Source organism: Mobula hypostoma, chromosome 19, assembly GCF_963921235.1.
Source record: "Mobula hypostoma chromosome 19, sMobHyp1.1, whole genome shotgun sequence".
Taxonomy (NCBI): domain Eukaryota; kingdom Metazoa; phylum Chordata; class Chondrichthyes; order Myliobatiformes; family Myliobatidae; genus Mobula; species Mobula hypostoma.
Genome location: NC_086115.1, coordinates 19185989 through 19203238, shown reverse-complemented (window position 1 = coordinate 19203238; position 17250 = coordinate 19185989). Strand labels below are relative to the sequence as shown.

General features: G+C 45.4%; 1 protein-coding gene across 1 annotated transcript; it reads right to left on the bottom strand.

Annotated features, from left to right (window-relative positions):
• Window positions 1–9592: 9592 nt before the first annotated feature.
• On the bottom strand, window positions 9593–16846 carry LOC134358878 (zinc finger protein 229-like). The gene is made up of 2 exons (XM_063071471.1): window positions 16655–16846; window positions 9593–16014 (listed from the first exon to the last, which is right to left on the bottom strand). Exon 2 carries the CDS (start codon window positions 15191–15193, stop codon window positions 14009–14011), a length of 1185 nt encoding a protein of 394 aa, XP_062927541.1. The 5' UTR covers window positions 15194–16014; window positions 16655–16846; the 3' UTR covers window positions 9593–14008.
• Between the last annotated feature and the right edge of the window lie 404 nt (window positions 16847–17250).

The window sequence follows — 17250 nt, the reverse complement described above, 5'->3', positions numbered from 1 at the left end:
TTTGCACAATTTGTTTTTCTTCTGCATGTTGGGTGTTTAACTGTCTTTTTTATAATGGGTTCTATTGGGTTTCTTTGTTTCGTGGCTGCGTGTAAGGAGATGAATCTCAAGGTTGTATATAGTATGCACACTTTGATAATAAATGTAGTTTCAGATTTACAGTACAAAGAAAACATTTCATATTTTTTCTCATCTGTACAAATCCATTCTCTGTAAGCAGTCTCCAGATGAATTTCGCATACGTCTTAACTCTCATTAGGTTATCCAAAAGTTCCACTTTGTCTGTTTCTGGATTTCATAAGACGGAATCCACGTTCACAATCAGCAGTAGAAGGTTGAAGTGTTTCAACGCTGTTAACAAAAATTGACTGTTCTTTAAATTCTTCACGGTTCAACATACCAGTGATCATTTTAATTGAACTAAGTTCAAGGGGAGTCCACTTCCTCAGAGACGACAAATTTGATCACAGTATTGCTGTGATATTTTTGAAGCAAAACTTTTGACGTAGTTTGTAATGATAGCTGATTTTTTTTTGTCAGTCATACAACATTCTCTTTTCCATATTCAAAATTGGTTGTGTTTGCCATAGCAACAGTTACGGTGTGTGCTGACAAGTGGTCAAACCCACGTTTGGAGGACTGACAGACTCCCATGTAGATTCAGAAACAAGAAATACCAACAACCTCGGTTGCTTGACTGAGCAACACTGTAAGACGAATCATTTGGAAAACACAAGGAACCTGTGATAAGTCTTAATCGGGAGTCCACTTTAAATATGTGGAAAATCTGTGGCAGTCAAAATAAACTTGACAGGATTAACCAGAAAGCACAAGGGCTTAATGACTCTAGATCAGACAACATTTAACAAATCGAGGTGCACAAGCCCACAGGGCTCATGACAGCATCAAAGACAAAAGATTACCATTCTCTTAACTCATCAACAAGAAAACTTATGTAAGTGATTACACACAAGGTGGTCAGCTAATTAACAATGAGCTCCATCTGTTGTTACAATTTGTAACAGTGTTGTAACTTGAAACACTGACAACATAAATATGTTGAAATTCTAAATTGTTTCAAAATGAAGGTTGTGGTACATTTATTATATTCATTAACACATAATTCAGCATGGGATATTTCACAATTATTTTAACACAGATTTCAAAATTATGTTAACTTCATATAAAAGAAAATTCCAGCTGCAGGACAACAAAGGCTATGTGTGTGGGAGCATTTTAGTTACTGCATGAACTTGTGGTGTATATGTACTGGAAGCATGCCTCGTGTTGCTCAAGATTTCCAGCACCTGCAGAATCTCTTGTGTTTACAATTACCAAATCCTCGTTGAATCCCAACTTTATCCTAATGCAGTTCCTTGAATCCCTGTTGAATGCCAGCAAGTCAGGACCTGATTCAAACTTCCACTTCAGGCATCAAGATGGGTCGACCTCACAGACTGTGACCAGTACTGAAGACAGGCTGAGTACGGGAATCAGCTCTGAACACAAAAGTGCAGTTGGACACAAAAGAGGTCCTGTGTGTGTCTGCACCAACATTCATGTATGTGTGTGTATGGCTGTGTGTTACTGCACGTGTATGTCAGTGTGTTCATGTGCGGTGGGTAATTGTGCATGATTGCTGTAGTATGTGTATGACTGTCAAAATGTTGGGGTATGTGTGTCATGTGTAGGTGTTAGCATGTGCATGTGCTATTTAGCTTAGGTGTATGTACCGTTTAGCATGCAACTTTGTTTGCTTCTTTGCTTGTTCAGAATGTTAACGTGTGTGTCTATGTGCGCGGAGCCTGTGTGCACACCAGATGTGCGTGTTTGTGCCCACAGGACATGCATGCATTTGTCAGACAGAGGATATAAGACCATAGATATAGGAGCAGAATCAGGCCATTCAGCCCATCAAGTCTGCTCTGCCATTCCATCATGTCTGATCCTGGATCCCACTCAAACCCCGTACACCTCGCTACATCCTTTCATCCCCTGACAATCTGTAAACTATCAACTTCTGCCTTAAATACATCCACAGACTTGCCTCCACTGCAGTCTGTGGCAGAGCATTCCACAAATTCGCTACTCTCTGGCTAAAAAATTCCTCTTTACCTCTGTTCTAAAAGGTTTCCCCTCAATCTTGAGGTTGTGCCCTCTGCTTCTGGATACTCCCACCACAGGAAACATCCTCTCCACATCCACCCTATCTAGTCCTGGTCATGGAAGAAGGTGACTCAGTCATTCCCAGGGAGAGGGAGAAGGAAGGGCTGATATGCCACTGTAAGCCCCCCGCACCAGACAAGCCTTTGTAAAAACAGGAGCATCAACACACACACACACCTTCGACTCTAGAAGAAACCTCAGGTGGGCCTTTGGAACTGGAGGTTTTAAGAATGGCTTCACCTGTAACTAGATGGAAAATATTTAATCCTAATTCTCCCTCCATACTATCCCATCACACACTCCCAAATACAGGGTCAGACACAGGGTGAGTCTCCCTCCACACATTCCCAGGGACAGGTTGGACACAGGGTGAGGTTCCCTCCACACTGTCCCGTAAAGTGATTGGGTGGTGGGAGGGGGTTGAGGGAACATTCTTGGGGTTAATAGAGGGGAATCTAATTCACCCTGCAGTTTGAGAGGGAGAAGTTAAAACTGGATGTAGTAGTATTACAGTGGAGGATGAGAGAGAAGCTGTGAAAGGTGATAGAAGAGAACACAGGCTGAGAAGACAGTAGGAGAATAATGGCTGGTGTTGCTGGGAGCAATTAGGAAGATGTGATGGGTTCATCCCAAAGAAGAAAAAGCATTCTAAAGGAATAATGAGGCTGACAAGGGAAGTCAAAGATAGGATTAGAGCAAAACAGAGGGTATATAATATTGCAAAAAATAGTGGGAAGTAAGAGGATTGGGAAGCTTTTAACCACCACGAGAAGACAACTAGAAAGTCCTATGCAGAGAAATTATGAAATATGAAGGTCAGCTAGCCAATAATATAAAATTGCATATCAAAAGGGGTGGGGGCGGTTCAGATATATAAAGAACAAAAGAGAAGCAAGAGTGGGTATTGGATTGCTGGAAAATTACACTGGACAGGTAGAAATGAAATTCAAATAAATGGCAGTCAAATTTATCAAGTATTTTGCTTCAGTTTTCACAGTGGAAGACACCAGCAACATGACTGAAACTTGGGAGTGTCAGGGGCAGGAAGAGTATAGTCGTGAAAAGCAAACAGAAAATCTGTAGATGCTGGAAATCTGAGCAACACAATCACACGCACAATGCCGGAGGAACTCAGCAGCTGCATTTAGTGTGTGTTAGTCGCGAAAAATAAGGATTTGATACTTGGGAATCTGAAAAATCTGAAGGCACGTAAATCACCTAGACCAGATGGACTACACCTTAGCGTTCGGGAAGTGGCAGAAGAGACTGTACAGGCATTAGTAATGATCTTTCAAGAATTCGACACACAAACTGCTGGAGGAACTCAGTAGGTCGGGCAGCATCTATGGAAAAGAGTAAACAGTCAATGTTTCAGGCTGACCTTCAGGACTGGAAAGGGAGAAATCAGAGTGTGTGTGTGTGTTGGAAAGAAGTGAGAGTTCATTATTAAGGATGAGGTGACAGGGGTATTGTATCGCACGTGGTAATATAGACGAAGTCAGTGTGGTTTCCTTCAGAGGAAACCTTGCCTAACAAATCTGTTGTAATTCTTTGAGGAAATAACAGGCAGGATAGACAAAATGAGAGTCAGTGGATGTTGTTTATTTGGGACGGTGTGGCAGTCGAGCAGTTAGATCAGATTAGATTAGATTATGAGGACACACAGTCCTCTTTTATTGTCATTTAGTAATGCTAGACTAATGCTACACTAATGTTAGTGTAATGTTATTACAGCGCCCTGACAGTGAATGGGTTCAATTCCACCACTACCTGTAAGGAGTAAGTAGGATCACTCTATGACTTCCTCCCGCATTCCAAGGTTGTGGAGGTTAATAGGTTATTTGGGTGGCACAGACTTGCTGGACTGGAAGGGTCAATTACCATGCTGCATCTCTAAATAAGAGAAATTTTCAAAAACACCTTTGATGAGGTGATGAACATGAAGCTGCTAAACAAGGAGTCGTTCCAGAAAACTGGGGGAGGGTGGCCCAATGATCTGAGTGGGCGTCCCAGAGGAGGGATGGTAATACAGACTGAAGAACAGGATGAGCCAGGGACAGGGATGGAGGTGAGGGGAGCAGAGGAGGATACAAGACAGTGGGAGTGAGAGGTGAAGGGAGGAGCAGGAAGGAGGAGTCAACCCAGAGATGGAGGCATCTTGGAGTAGGCGGCAGGGAGTGAAAAAGGAGTGAAACAAGTGGGACTGGGGAAGGAAGTGGGCAGAGGGAAAGTGGGCAACCCAGAGAGGAGGGATAGGGTAATCCATAGATGGGAGGGGTTTCAGAGGAGGCCCACAGATGGGGAGAAAGGGGGTGACAGATGAGTGGAGGGCAGAAGGGGGTGACCAAGTGAAATAGGAGGGAGGTGTGGCGGGTGTGACCCACAGAGTATGAGCAGATGGCTACACCATTCAGAGGGAGTGAGCGGCAAAGGGAGAAGGAGGGAAGGTGGTGATCCAGAAATGGGGAAGGGCAGGACTACATGAAAATGGAGATGGTGTAAAAGCAGGCAGGGATGAAAGGAGTGAATCTGAGACGAGGTGGGATGGGTACAAGGGGGAAGGAAGGAGGTGACCCAGAGACGGTTAGAGAGGAGACAAAGGAGAGGTCACAGATTGGGGGTGGGGTAAAGGAGACGATGTATAAACTGGAGTGAAGGGAGAGACACACAGAGGTAGGGTGAGGGTTAGGATGGGAAGAGATGATCCAGAGACCAGGTGGAGAGAACAAAGGGAGGTGCAGGATTAGCCAGGATTCCAGTGTGGAACAGGGCATCATTCACATCTTGATGCTGTTTTATTCATCGCCACATTCTCCTGGTTCTGATTCCCATCTTATCACTATAGACTCTGTGTGCAAACCCACCAGCAACCCCTCACTGACTCGTCACCCCTAATTGTTGCCATCTCAGAGCTATAATATAATCCTACTTACTTGTTACATACACCTGTTAGGGTGCAATCTCCAGTTACCTTACAAGGTAACCATAGCCTTCAGCCAGGAGCAGATGTCAGCAGGTGGTTCCCAACCTTCACCGAGTGTTTCGACCCTTAATCACGACACTCTCCAGTTGGTGGGCCGGCAGTGGTGGCCAAATCACTGCCCGTCTGCTCCTGGCTTCCAGCTCCCCTCCTCTCGCCTACTCCGAATCCAACAAGGGGCTTGTTCTGCCTCTTCCCCCATCCTACGAGCTGCTTGTTTTTTGCTCCTTTTGTCCAGGCCCAGATCTGACAACAACCGCCATGCTGATTTGGCTGGGAAACCTCTGCAGCCGATCTCCACAGGGAACGACCATGCCTGCCACCCCTTGTCTTTACACTCCTGCACTAAGGGCTGGTAGTTCAAGGCCTTTCTCTCGTGGGCCTCTTCCCATCCCTCCTCCCACGGCACAGTCAGCTCAACTAGAATTATTTTCCTGTCTTCAGCTGACCACAGTGCAATGTTTGGGCGTAGGAACGTGTGCACATCTGGGAACTGTAACCGCCTTCCCACATCGACCCTCATCTCCCAGGACCTGGCCATTAGCAACAGATTGGGCTTTAGTTATTTGGTTACGAAAGGCCTAGCTCCCTCTTTGATGAAGGTGATGGCCTTCCTCAAATCTGTGCCAGCCGTCCTCTTCCTGCATCTCTCCCGCTCTAGTGTGTCAGCAAGAGCCTTATCATGGTACCACCTATACCGTCCTTGATTTAGAGCTGTTTTACACCCGGACAGTATATGAGCCAGTGTCCCCTTTTACATAGAAACATAGAAAATAGGTGCAGGAGTAGGCCATTCGGCCCCTCGAGCCTGCACCGCCATTTATTATGATCATGGCTGATCATCCAACTCAGAACCCCGCCCCAGCCTTCCCTCCATACCCCCTGACCCCTGTAGCCACAAGGGCCATATCTAACTCCCTCTTAAACATAGCCAATGAACTGGCCTCAACAGTTTGCTGTGGCAGAGAATTCCACAGATTCACCACTCTCTGTGTGAAGAAGTTTTTCCTAATCTCGGTCCTAAAAGGCTTCCCCTCTATCCTCAAACTGTGACCCCTCGTTCTGGACTTCCCCAACATCGGGAACAATCTTCCTGCATCTGGCCTGTCCAATCCCTTTAGGATCTTATACGTTTCAATCAGATCCCCCCTCAATCTTCTAAATTCCAACGAGTACAAGCCCAGTTCATCCAGTCTTTCTTCATATGAAAGTCCTGCCATCCCAGGAATCAATCTGGTGAACCTTCTTTGTACTCCCTCTATGGCAAAGATGTCTTTCCTCAGATTAGGGGACCAAAACTGCACACAATACTCCAGGTGTGGTCTCACCAAGGCCTTGTACAACTGCAGTAGTACCTCCCTGCTCCTGTACTCGAATCCTCTCGCTATAAATGCCAGCATACCATTCACCTTTTTCACCGCCTGCTGTACCTGCATGCCCACTTTCAATGACTGGTGTATAATGACACCCAGGTCTCGTTGCACCTCCCCTTTTCCTAATCGGCCACCATTCAGATAATAATCTGTTTTCCTATTTTTGCCACCAAAGTGGATAACTTCACATTTATCCACATTAAATTGCATCTGCCATGAGTTTGCCCACTCACCCAACCTATCCAAGTCACCCTGCATCCTCTTAGCATCCTCCTCACTGCTAACACTGCCACCCAGCTTTGTGTCATCCGCAAACTTGGAGATGCTGCATTTAATTCCCTCATCCAAGTCATTAATATATATTGTAAACAGCTGGGGTCCCAGCACTGAGCCTTGCGGTACCCCACTAGTCACCGCCTGCCATTCTGAAAAGGTCCCGTTTATTCCCACTCTTTGCTTCCTGTCTGCTAACCAATTCTCCACCCACACCAATACCTTACCCCCAATACCGTGTGCTTTAAGTTTGCACACTAATCTCCTGTGTGGGACCTTGTCAAAAGCCTTTTGAAAATCCAAATATACCACATCCACTGGTTCTCCCCTATCCACTCTACTAGTTATATCCTCAAAAAATTCTATGAGATTCGTCAGACATGATTTTCCTTTCACAAATCCATGCTGACTTTGTCCGATCATTTCTCCGCTTTCCAAATGTGCTGTTATCACATCCTTGATAACTGACTCCAGCAGTTTCCCCACCACCGACGTTAGGCTAACCGGTCTATAATTCCCCGGTTTCTCTCTCCCTCCTTTTTTAAAAATTGGGGTTACATTAGCCACCCTCCAATCCTCAGGAACTAGTCCAGAATCTAACGAGTTTTGAAAAATTATCACTAATGCATCCACTATTTCTTGGGCTACTTCCTTAAGCACTCTCGGATGCAGACCATCTGGCCCTGGGGATTTATCTGCCTTCAATCCCTTCAATTTACCTAACACCACTTCCCTACTAACATGTATTTCACTCAGTTCCTCCATCTCACTGGACCCTCTGTCCCTTACTATTTCTGGAAGATTATTTATGTCCTCCTTAGTGAAGACAGAACCAAAGTAATTATTCAATTGGTCTGCCATGTCCTTGCTCCCCATAATCAATTCACCTGTTTCTGTCTGCAGGGGACCTACATTTGTCTTTACCAGTCTTTTCCTTTTTACATATCTATAAAAGCTTTTACAGTCCGTTTTTATGTTCTCTGCCAGTTTTCTCTCATAATCTTTTTTCCCCTTCCTAATTAAGCCCTTTGTCCTCCTCTGCTGAACTCTGAATTTCTCCCAGTCCTCAGGTGAGCCACTTTCTCTGGCTAATTTGTATGCTACTTCTTTGGAATTGATACTATCCCTAATTTCTCTTGTCAGCCACGGGTGCACTACCTTCCTTGATTTATTCTTTTGCCAAACTGGGATGAACAATTGTTGTAGTTCATCCATGCAACCTTTAAATGCTTGCCATTGCATATCCACCGTCAATCCTTTAAGTGTCATTTGCCAGTCTATCTTAGCTAATTCAGGTCTCATACCTTCAAAGTTACCCCTCTTTAAGTTCAGAACCACAGAGCTTACAGTTCGGGTCCTCTCTCATCCCCCATGTGTACAGATATAATGTAATTGTAGTAACCCAAAGTGCCACCTTCAGTGAGTAATACCCGAAGCAGGCGGAATCGCTCATGAAGGATCTCCATCACCCACCACATGCCCTATTCTATTTCTACCATCGAGGAGGCGATACAGGAACCAGAAGACACAAACTCAGTGTTTCAGGAACAGCTTCTTCCCCTCCACCATCAGATTTCTGAATGGACAATGAACCTATGAACACTTCCTCAGTATTTTGCCTCTTTTTCTGCACTGCACTATTTAATTAATTTATTTTTATACACACTTGTAAATTCATAATTTTTATTACTATTCATTGAAATGCACTGCTGCTGCAAAACAACAATTGCTGGTGATATTAAATCTGATTCGGATTCTAAATTCAACACTGCATTCCCACTCAGCCGTGATGGGGATTACATGAGCTCAACTTCTTCAGTTTGCAGGAAGTCATGCGGGGAAATCAAGGCCACTCCTGCATGGCCAGGGTAAAGGCAGTCTGCAGTTGTACTGACCAAGGTCCTTGGAAGAATAGCTCCTTGTTGTATAACATCGACACTGAAGACATGAGCACACCAGGCCAAGATAGAGATGCAAATGGAGGAGTGGGAAGCACTTTCCATTGACAAAAAGTCTAACTAAAACTAAGATATAATTGGGCACTTTTGATCAGCCTAAATGCAAAACAAAGGAATAAACAAGATGTAGCATTGTGTTACCACCTGTAAGACTGTATCATGATTTGTATTCTATATAGGCAAATAAGTGACTAAAAGCTGAACAAGAGTTCAATTGACACACATCAAAGTTGCTGGTGAACGCAGCAGGCCAGGCAGCATCTCTAGGAAGAGGTACAGTCGACGTTTCAGGCTGAGACCCTTCGTCAGGACTAACTGAAGGAAGAGTGAGTAAGAGATTTGAAAGTGGGAGGGGGAGGGGGAGATCCAAAATGATAGGAGAAGACAGAGAGAGGGGGAGGGGGAGAGAGAGAGAGGGGAGGGGGAGGGGGAGGGGGAGGGGGAGGAGAGAGAGAGAGAGAGAGAGAGAGAGAGAGAGAGAGAGAGAGAGAGAGAAAGAAAGAAAGAATGAGAATATAAATAAATAACAGATGGGGTATGCAGGGGAGGTGAGGCATTGGCGGAAGTTAGAGAAGTCAATGTTCATGCCATCAGGTTGGAGGCTACCCAGATGGAATATAAGGTGTTGTTCCTCCAACCTGAGGAACAGTCTCGGTCTTGGCCCGAAACGTCGACTATACCTCTTCCTAGAGATGCTGCCTGGCCTGCTGCGTTCACCAGCAACTTTGATGTGTGTTGCTTGAATTTCCGGCATCTGCAGAATTCCTCGTGCAAGAGTTCAATTGGTCAATATCAGAATAGAATTGATAACTTGAGTTTCAGAGCAGTTCAGTGACTGGGGCTGCACTGTGATTAAAGTTTGAAAGAAGAATTAGTACACGTTGTCAGTTAGTTGGTGACGTCAGTTCTTCATCCTGAGTGGTGAGCATTCAGAATATGTCAGTTTAGGGGCAGCCTGAGGTGAGCAGAAGGGATGGATTTAAAGGGAAGCTGAGTGAACAAAGATATAGTAAAAGAGCATTGTTACAGGATGATGGCAGGAGGCACAACAGGGACCAACTGGGTAGTGTGGTGGCCTCTCCACTGTACCTTCAGTGTGCTGCAGAGTCAGGAAGCACAGGAGACACACAATTTAAAATAGAATTGATTTATTTATGACAGATCCACAATATTTAACTCCAGTCAGTTAAAGGCTAATGTCATCAGAACAAACCACTCCTGTAATCGGCGACCAGAGTTCAGTTCCAGGTGCGATAAATAGCAGCAATAACTGCAGAATGTGGCAATGTACTCACTCTGGAATTTGAAACTGGATTCACTAAATATGATGGTTTAAAAACTCAACATGGAATAATTTAAACTGCCTCCCCTGTGTGAACTTGCTGGTGTTTGAGCAGGTGGGATGACCGAGGAAACCTCTTTGCTCACACAGAATGGCTGTGCAGCGTCTCAGTGTGAACTTGCTATTGCCTCACATGATGGGATAACTGAGTGAACCCTTTCCCACATACGGAGCAAATGAATGGTCTCTCCCTCATGTCAACTTGCAGATGTGTCTGCAGGTGGGATGACCAAGAAATTACCTTCACACAAAGACAAGTGACCTCTCCCCAGCGTGAACTTTCTGTGTCAGTAACAAAATGAATCCCATCCCATAGATGGAGCAGGTGAAAGGTCTCTCCCTGTTGAGCATCTGATCTCCAGTGAGTTTTCTGAAGTGGCTTCAGGTTGGACAACTGAATGAATCCCCACACGTAATCAGAACAGGGGTACTGTCTCTGTGTGGTGTGAACTCCCTGATGTACCTTCAGGTTCACTGTGATCTCGCTGGTGTGCCTGCAGACTGGCTGAATCACTGAAACCCCTGGAGGAACTCAGCAGGTCGGGCAGTATCTATGAAAATGATATTTCATGCCAAGACCTGTCACCAGGAAGACTCCAGAATAAAAAGGTGGGGGCGGGTGGTGAGGAAGGATAGCTGAAAGGTGATAGGTGAAACCAGATGGGTTGGAAAGATAAAGGCTGGAGAAGGAAACTAACAGGAGAGGAGAATGGACCATAAGAGAAAGGAGGGGAGCCAGGAGAAGGTGATAGGCAGGCAAGAGGTAAGAGGTCAGAGAGGGGAATAGAAAATGGGAGGGAGAGAGAATTTTCTTTTAAAACCAGAGACAGAAATCAATATTCATGCCATCAGATTGCAGGCTATCCAGACAGAATACAAGGTGTTGTTCCTCTACCTTGGGCGTCACCTCAACTTGGCACAAGAGGAGGTCATGTTCTAACATGTCAGAATGGAAATGGGAATGACTATGTTTAGCCACTGGGAAGTTCCGCTTTTGGCAGATGGAGCAAAATTGCTTGATGAAGTGGTTCCCCAATTTACAACAGGTCTCACCAATGTAGAGGAGGCCGCATTGGGAGCACTGGACACAAAAGAGATCCCAGCAGATTTGCAGGTGAAGTGTTGTCTCACCTGGAAGGACTGTTTGGGGACCTGAATGGAGGTGAATGGGCAGGTGTAGCACTTAGGCTGCTTGCAGGGATAAGTGCCGGGAGTGACAAGGATGGACAAAGGAATCGCGGAGGGAACGATCCCTGCAAAAAGCCAAGGGGGAATGGGGGTGGGGGTAGGTAAACATACGATTAGTGGTAGGACCCCTTTGGAGATGGCGGAAGTTGTGAAGGATGATGTGTTGGATGCGGAGGCTGATAGGGTGGTAGGGAATGAGAAGAACGCGATCACTGAGTAAGTATTAAGGCAGCGGAGAGATGGGGTGAGTGCAGACGTGTGAGAAAGAGATGCAGGTGAAGGCAGCATCAATACTGGAGGAAGGGAAACCCCATTCTTTGAAGAAAGAAATCTTGATATACTGGTGTTACAAAGGAAATATTTTTTCACTCCTTCAATAACTCGATGACAATCTGCAAGGTTTACCTTTAGGGTGCTTCATCCAAATCTCATCCCTACATTGACATTTGTCTGGGTTCTCTTTGCTACGATTGGTGTAATACCCATCCTACATGCTACTTAGCATCTCCAATGCTACAAACGAAGAACAATGGTATTCAAATGCTGGTAAAATGGCATTCACTGATGAATTGTTGTGTTTGAGATTTCCATACATAAAAATCTTTTGCCTTTTCTACCCAGTAAGAAGTTTTTTAAAAAAAAACACCAATGGGTGAATGACAGCATTTCAGATGAGGTAGTTACATAGAAAACCAACATCACAATACAGGCTTTTTGGCCCACAAAGCTGTGCTGAACATGTCCTTTCCTTAGAACTACCTAGGCTTACCCATAGCCCTCTATTTTTCTAAGCTCCACGTAGCCATCCAGGAGTCTCTTAAAAGACCCTATCGTTTCCACCTCCACCACTGCCGCCAGCAACCCATTCCACACACTCACCACTCTACCCCTGACATCTCCTCTGTACTTACTTCCAAGCACCTTAAAACTATGCCCTCTCATGCTAGACATTTCAGCCCTGGGAAGAAGCCGCTGACTATCCATCATCAATGCGTCTCATTATCTTGTACACCTGTATCAGGTCATTTTTCATACTCTGTTGCTCCAAGGAGAAAAGGCCGAGTTCACTCAACCTATTCTCATAAGGCATGCTCCCCAATCCAGGCAACTTGTAAATCTCCTCTGCACCCTTACTATGGTTTCCACATCCTTCCTGTAGTGAGGCTACCAGACTGAGCACAGTACTCCAAGCGGGATCTAACCAGGGTCCTATATAGTTTTAGTCTCCAACGCAATCTCTGACATCATACTGTCATATTGAGACTCCATGCAAGTTAGAAGAACAAATCTACCAGTTCACAGTTCAGGCATCTGGGCTCAGTTTCAAATTCCCTGAGTTATCTTCCTGTCTGAAATGTAATGGAACAATCCTGCCAATTACCAATCTGTAATTTGGTTCAGTGTGTCTCTGTCCATTGCTATAGCATGTCCGAATGCCCGAGTAGAAGCACACAGTACTTACACAGCTGCTCCTGGAGGTGTTCACATAAGTGACCCTAAGGAGGTTGATGGTGGTGAATTCAGTAATGGCAATGTCAATAATACATTATTAGACTTTCTCGCTGGAAATTGTTAATGTGTGGAACTTCCGTGGTGCAAATGTAACGGGTCACTTGTTACCCAAAACAGAGGTGTCCGTTTTCATTATCCACCCAGACAGAATAGAAGAAACAATGGTCTCACTTGACAGAAAGATCCAGAACCAGGTGGCATTCAAAGGTAATCTGTTAAAAGAGCCAAAAGTGATGCATGGAGCTTACCTTTAGACTCTCAACACCTATGCGCTCGATTCACAGTGATCGTACACCCCCCGAGTCTCAGAGATTGCTGGGTAAGAACAATGCCATTGAAAACATTTACAAGTATTGTCTTCCCTCTGCCAAATGGCACCAGACCAATCAATATTTTTATGAGAACTCAGTTGCTAATTTAACAGATCAAGCTCCCATAAGCAATATACTCAATGTCAACAGGGCATTGTGTGGGTACATTATCAAAGTCAACATAACTTTTTCTCTCTGTCAATCAGCTTCCAAATGTTCGCCAGTCATTGCCATGCCCCACTCTGCTGCCTCCACCCCACATCATCATATACTCTTATGCTTACCACTGCCCAGAGTCCCTGATTGACCCATCTCTGCTTTCTGACCCTGCTCCACTGAACATTCAGCTAAAGGTTCTCCGTTCTACTTTCAGACTTTAGAGGAAAGTGGTGTATTTTAACAACCCAACTGTGTGAGACACAACTCTTTATAAACAGTGAAAATGACCCATAATGCTGAAATGAACAGGGAAGATGGAGGTTAACAACCTACATTGTTATTCCTCGGTCCAGCTCATCATCATTTTCAGTTTGCAGAAAGTCATGCAGGAACTTTAAGGGAAACCTCTTCAGCCACAGAGTGGTGACTGTTTGCAACCCATCACTAAAATACTGGCAGGGACCAGCTGGGCTGAATTGACTTCCTACTTAACACTGCATGTGTTGTAGACTCACTAGGTACCTGAGATAGAGCTTAAAACAGAATTGATTTATTAATCACAGATTCCGAATATTAAATTCTAGTCCCATTGAAGGTGAACATCAGCAGAAGAAACTCCTTCCGTGCCCAGTGACAAGGGTGTAGAAGTGGGTGTGATAAGCAGCAGCAATCATTGCAGAGTTCGACAGCAACAGTAATTTTTGAACTTGATTCTGGAGTGGTTAAATATCCAGCGTGCAACTTATTTAAACTTTTTCCCCAGTGTGAACTCGGTAGTGTGCCACTAGGTGGGATGACTGAGTGAATCCCTTTCCACATTCTGAGCAGGTGAACGGCCTCTCTCCAGTGTGAACTCGCTGGTGTAGGCTCAGTTGAAATGACCAAGGAAATCCCTTCCCACAGTCTGAGCAGGTGAATGGCATCTCCCCAGTGTGAACTGACTGGTGTGTCCGTAGGTGGGATGAATGAGTGAATCCCTTCCCACATAAGGAACAGGTGAATGGCCTCTCTCCAGTGTGAACTCGCTGGTGTGTCTGTAGGAGGGATGACCGAGTGAAACCCTTCCCACAGTACGAGCAGGTGAAAGGCCTCTCCCCAGTGTGAACTCGCTGATGTTCCTTCAGTTGAGATGACCAAGTGAATGCCTTCCCACAGTCTGAGCAGGTGAATGGCCTCTCACCAGTGTGAACTCGTTGATGTACCTTCAGTTGAGATGACTGAGTAAATCCCTTCCCACAATCTGAGCAGGTGAATGGCCTCTCCCCAGTGTGAACTCGCTGGTGTGCCAGTAGGTCAGATGACCGAGTGAATCCTTTCCCACAGTATGAGCAGATGAATGGCCTCTCTCCAGTGTGAATTCTCTGATGTACCTTCAGTTGAGATGACTGAGTGAATCCCTTCCCACAGTCTGAGCAGGTGAATGGCCTCTCCCCAGTGTGAACTGACTGGTGTGTCAGTAGGCCCGATGACCGTGTGAATCCCTTCCCACAGAACGAGCAGATGAACGGTTTCTCCCCAGTGTGAGCTGACTGGTGTCTCTGTAGGTTGGATGACTGAGTGAATCCCTTCCCACAGTCTGAGCAGGTGAATGGCATCTCCCCAGTGTGAACTGACCGGTGTGCCAGTAGGTAAGATGACTGAGTGAATCCCTTCCCACAGTCTGAGCAGATGAACGGCCTCTCCCCAGTGTGAACCGACTGGTGTGTCTGTAGGTGGGATGGCCGAGAGAATCCTTTTCCACACACGGAACAGGTGAATGGCCTCTCTCCCGTGTGAACTCGATGATGCCTCAGTAGGTTGGACGAATGAGTGAATTCCTTACCACAGTCTGAGCAGGTGAATGGCCTCTCCCCAGTGTGAACTCGCTGGTGTACCTTCAGTTGATATGACTGAGAAAATCCCTTCCCACAATCTGAGCAGGTGAACGGCATCTCACCAGTGTAAACTGACTGGTGTGCCAATAGGTCAGATGACCAAGTAAATCCTTTCCTACAAGGAGAGCAGAGGGATGGCCTCTCCCAACTCACTCATGTGTCAACAGATTAGATGAAAGAGTGAATCTCTTCCCACATACAGTGAACAGTCTCTCTCCATTGTCAACTCACTGGTGTGTCTGCAGGTGGGCTGACTGAGTGATTTTCTTCCTCACCTGGAGCAGGTGAACGGCCTCTTACTGGCTTGAATTTTCTGATGTACCTTTAGCTTGGATGACAGAATGAATTGCTTTCCATGTTCAGAATTGCTGAACCATCTCCATATGGTGTGAAATTGCTGATGTATCTTCAGACTGGATGGCTGAGTAGAACCCTCTCACAACAAGAGAATGGGCACTCCCCACTGAGAACTCACTGGTTTGTCTGCAGGTGGGCTAAGTGAGTGAATCCCTTCCCACACTGAAGGTGAAGTGATATCAACCTGCCACCAGTTCTCTGGTGATTCATTGAGTCAGATGTAGCAAATCCCTTGCACAATCAATGCATGTGAAGAAATGATCTCTGGTGAACAAATGCTGGTGTGTTCTCAGCACCCCAGTTCTGGTGGATTTCACTGAGTTACAACAGATAACTTCATTTCAGATACAAAGCATATTTTCAGCTGAGATGAGATACTTCTTCTCCAAGGATCAACAACAGATAAATTGGTTTTACAAATAAAAGATCTGGTCACTCCTTAAATATCTGGACAGAGAAAGCAACACTGACTTGTTATTGCACTTGAGGTTCCCAGAGACAAATCCTTTGCCGTTTCTAACCTGTAAAAAGATTTACAAAAGACATCAATAGGTGAAGGACGGCATTTCAGACGAGATAATTTTCTTAAAAACTAAACCTGATGGAAGGATTTTGTTCTTTTTTCATGCAGCACTAATTCATATTTTTATTGATTGGAAGATAGACTTTTCACCCGAGATGAATTCGGAACAATATTTTGTTCCGAGTTTCATAATCCTTGGATTTGGACAGCTGGAGCTCGGCAGTTTGGAGATCCATCAACTCCCACTTCCTCCGTCTGGCGCTTCCAAACTCGCTTTACGGACCGGGGGGAAAACCAAAACCCACGATCGAGAGACACGTCTATCCTAATTACATTCTTGCAGAATATGTTTGTTTGTGAGTAACCCACGGTACGTATAAAGAACACAACACCGTCTGGCCGTCCGTCACGGTCCCAGCGATGCGCATGCGCCCCAACAATGGCGCCAGCACATTCGCTCATCAGCAAAAACGTCCCGGAGGCCCGGGTGCGTATCGTGGGGCTGACAGAGAGAGAAAGGACCGGGGCTGGCCTCAGCTTGCGGTACCACGGTGTGATCGGAGATCAGAACAATTATCCCCCAATCGCGGTGCGGACGACAGAACTGACGAGCCCCCAACCCCGAACCCCGGTCTTACCTGCTGCCGATCTTCCAGACGAGAGCCTTTTGTCCGCTAGGCGCATGCTCGATTTTCGGATCCAGTCAGCGCCCACTACGCCTGCGCATTTGATCGTTGGATCACCATAGGCGAATTTTAAAGCGCGAAGGGCTATGGGTAAGCAAGTTGCCATTGAAAGTAACTGCAAGCTCCTGTTCCACACCACGTTTCAAATATAGTCAAGGGTTTTAGGTAGAAAACTCAGCATCTACTTCGAAGCAACAGGTTTCCACAAACAATATACTCAATATCAACAGGCATTCTATATGTCAAAAGTCAAAGTCCAAGCCACTTACAAATGCAATTCAGCAAAAACATAAGAGATTTTGCAAAAGATGGAATTATAGAACATCACACAAAGTGCTGCAGACAAAGTGAAGGGACTCGACCCGAAATTCAATCAATCGGTTTTCAAACATTGCTGATCTTTCATCTGAAGGCACTTCCTCCTAGTCTGATTCCCTCCTTTCCTCCATGTAAACTGTAGCCCCACTACTTTCTGGACCTCCAAACCCCCGATTTGGGCTGGCTCCTCTTTGGCTTCTGATCCTACTTCATCGAACATTTATCCACTA

What these genes read in the sequence shown, in the direction of transcription:
- LOC134358878 (XM_063071471.1), bottom strand. Translation starts at nt 15,193, where the DNA reads ATGCCGTTCACCTGCTCAGATTGTGGGAAGGGATTTTCTCAGTCATAT.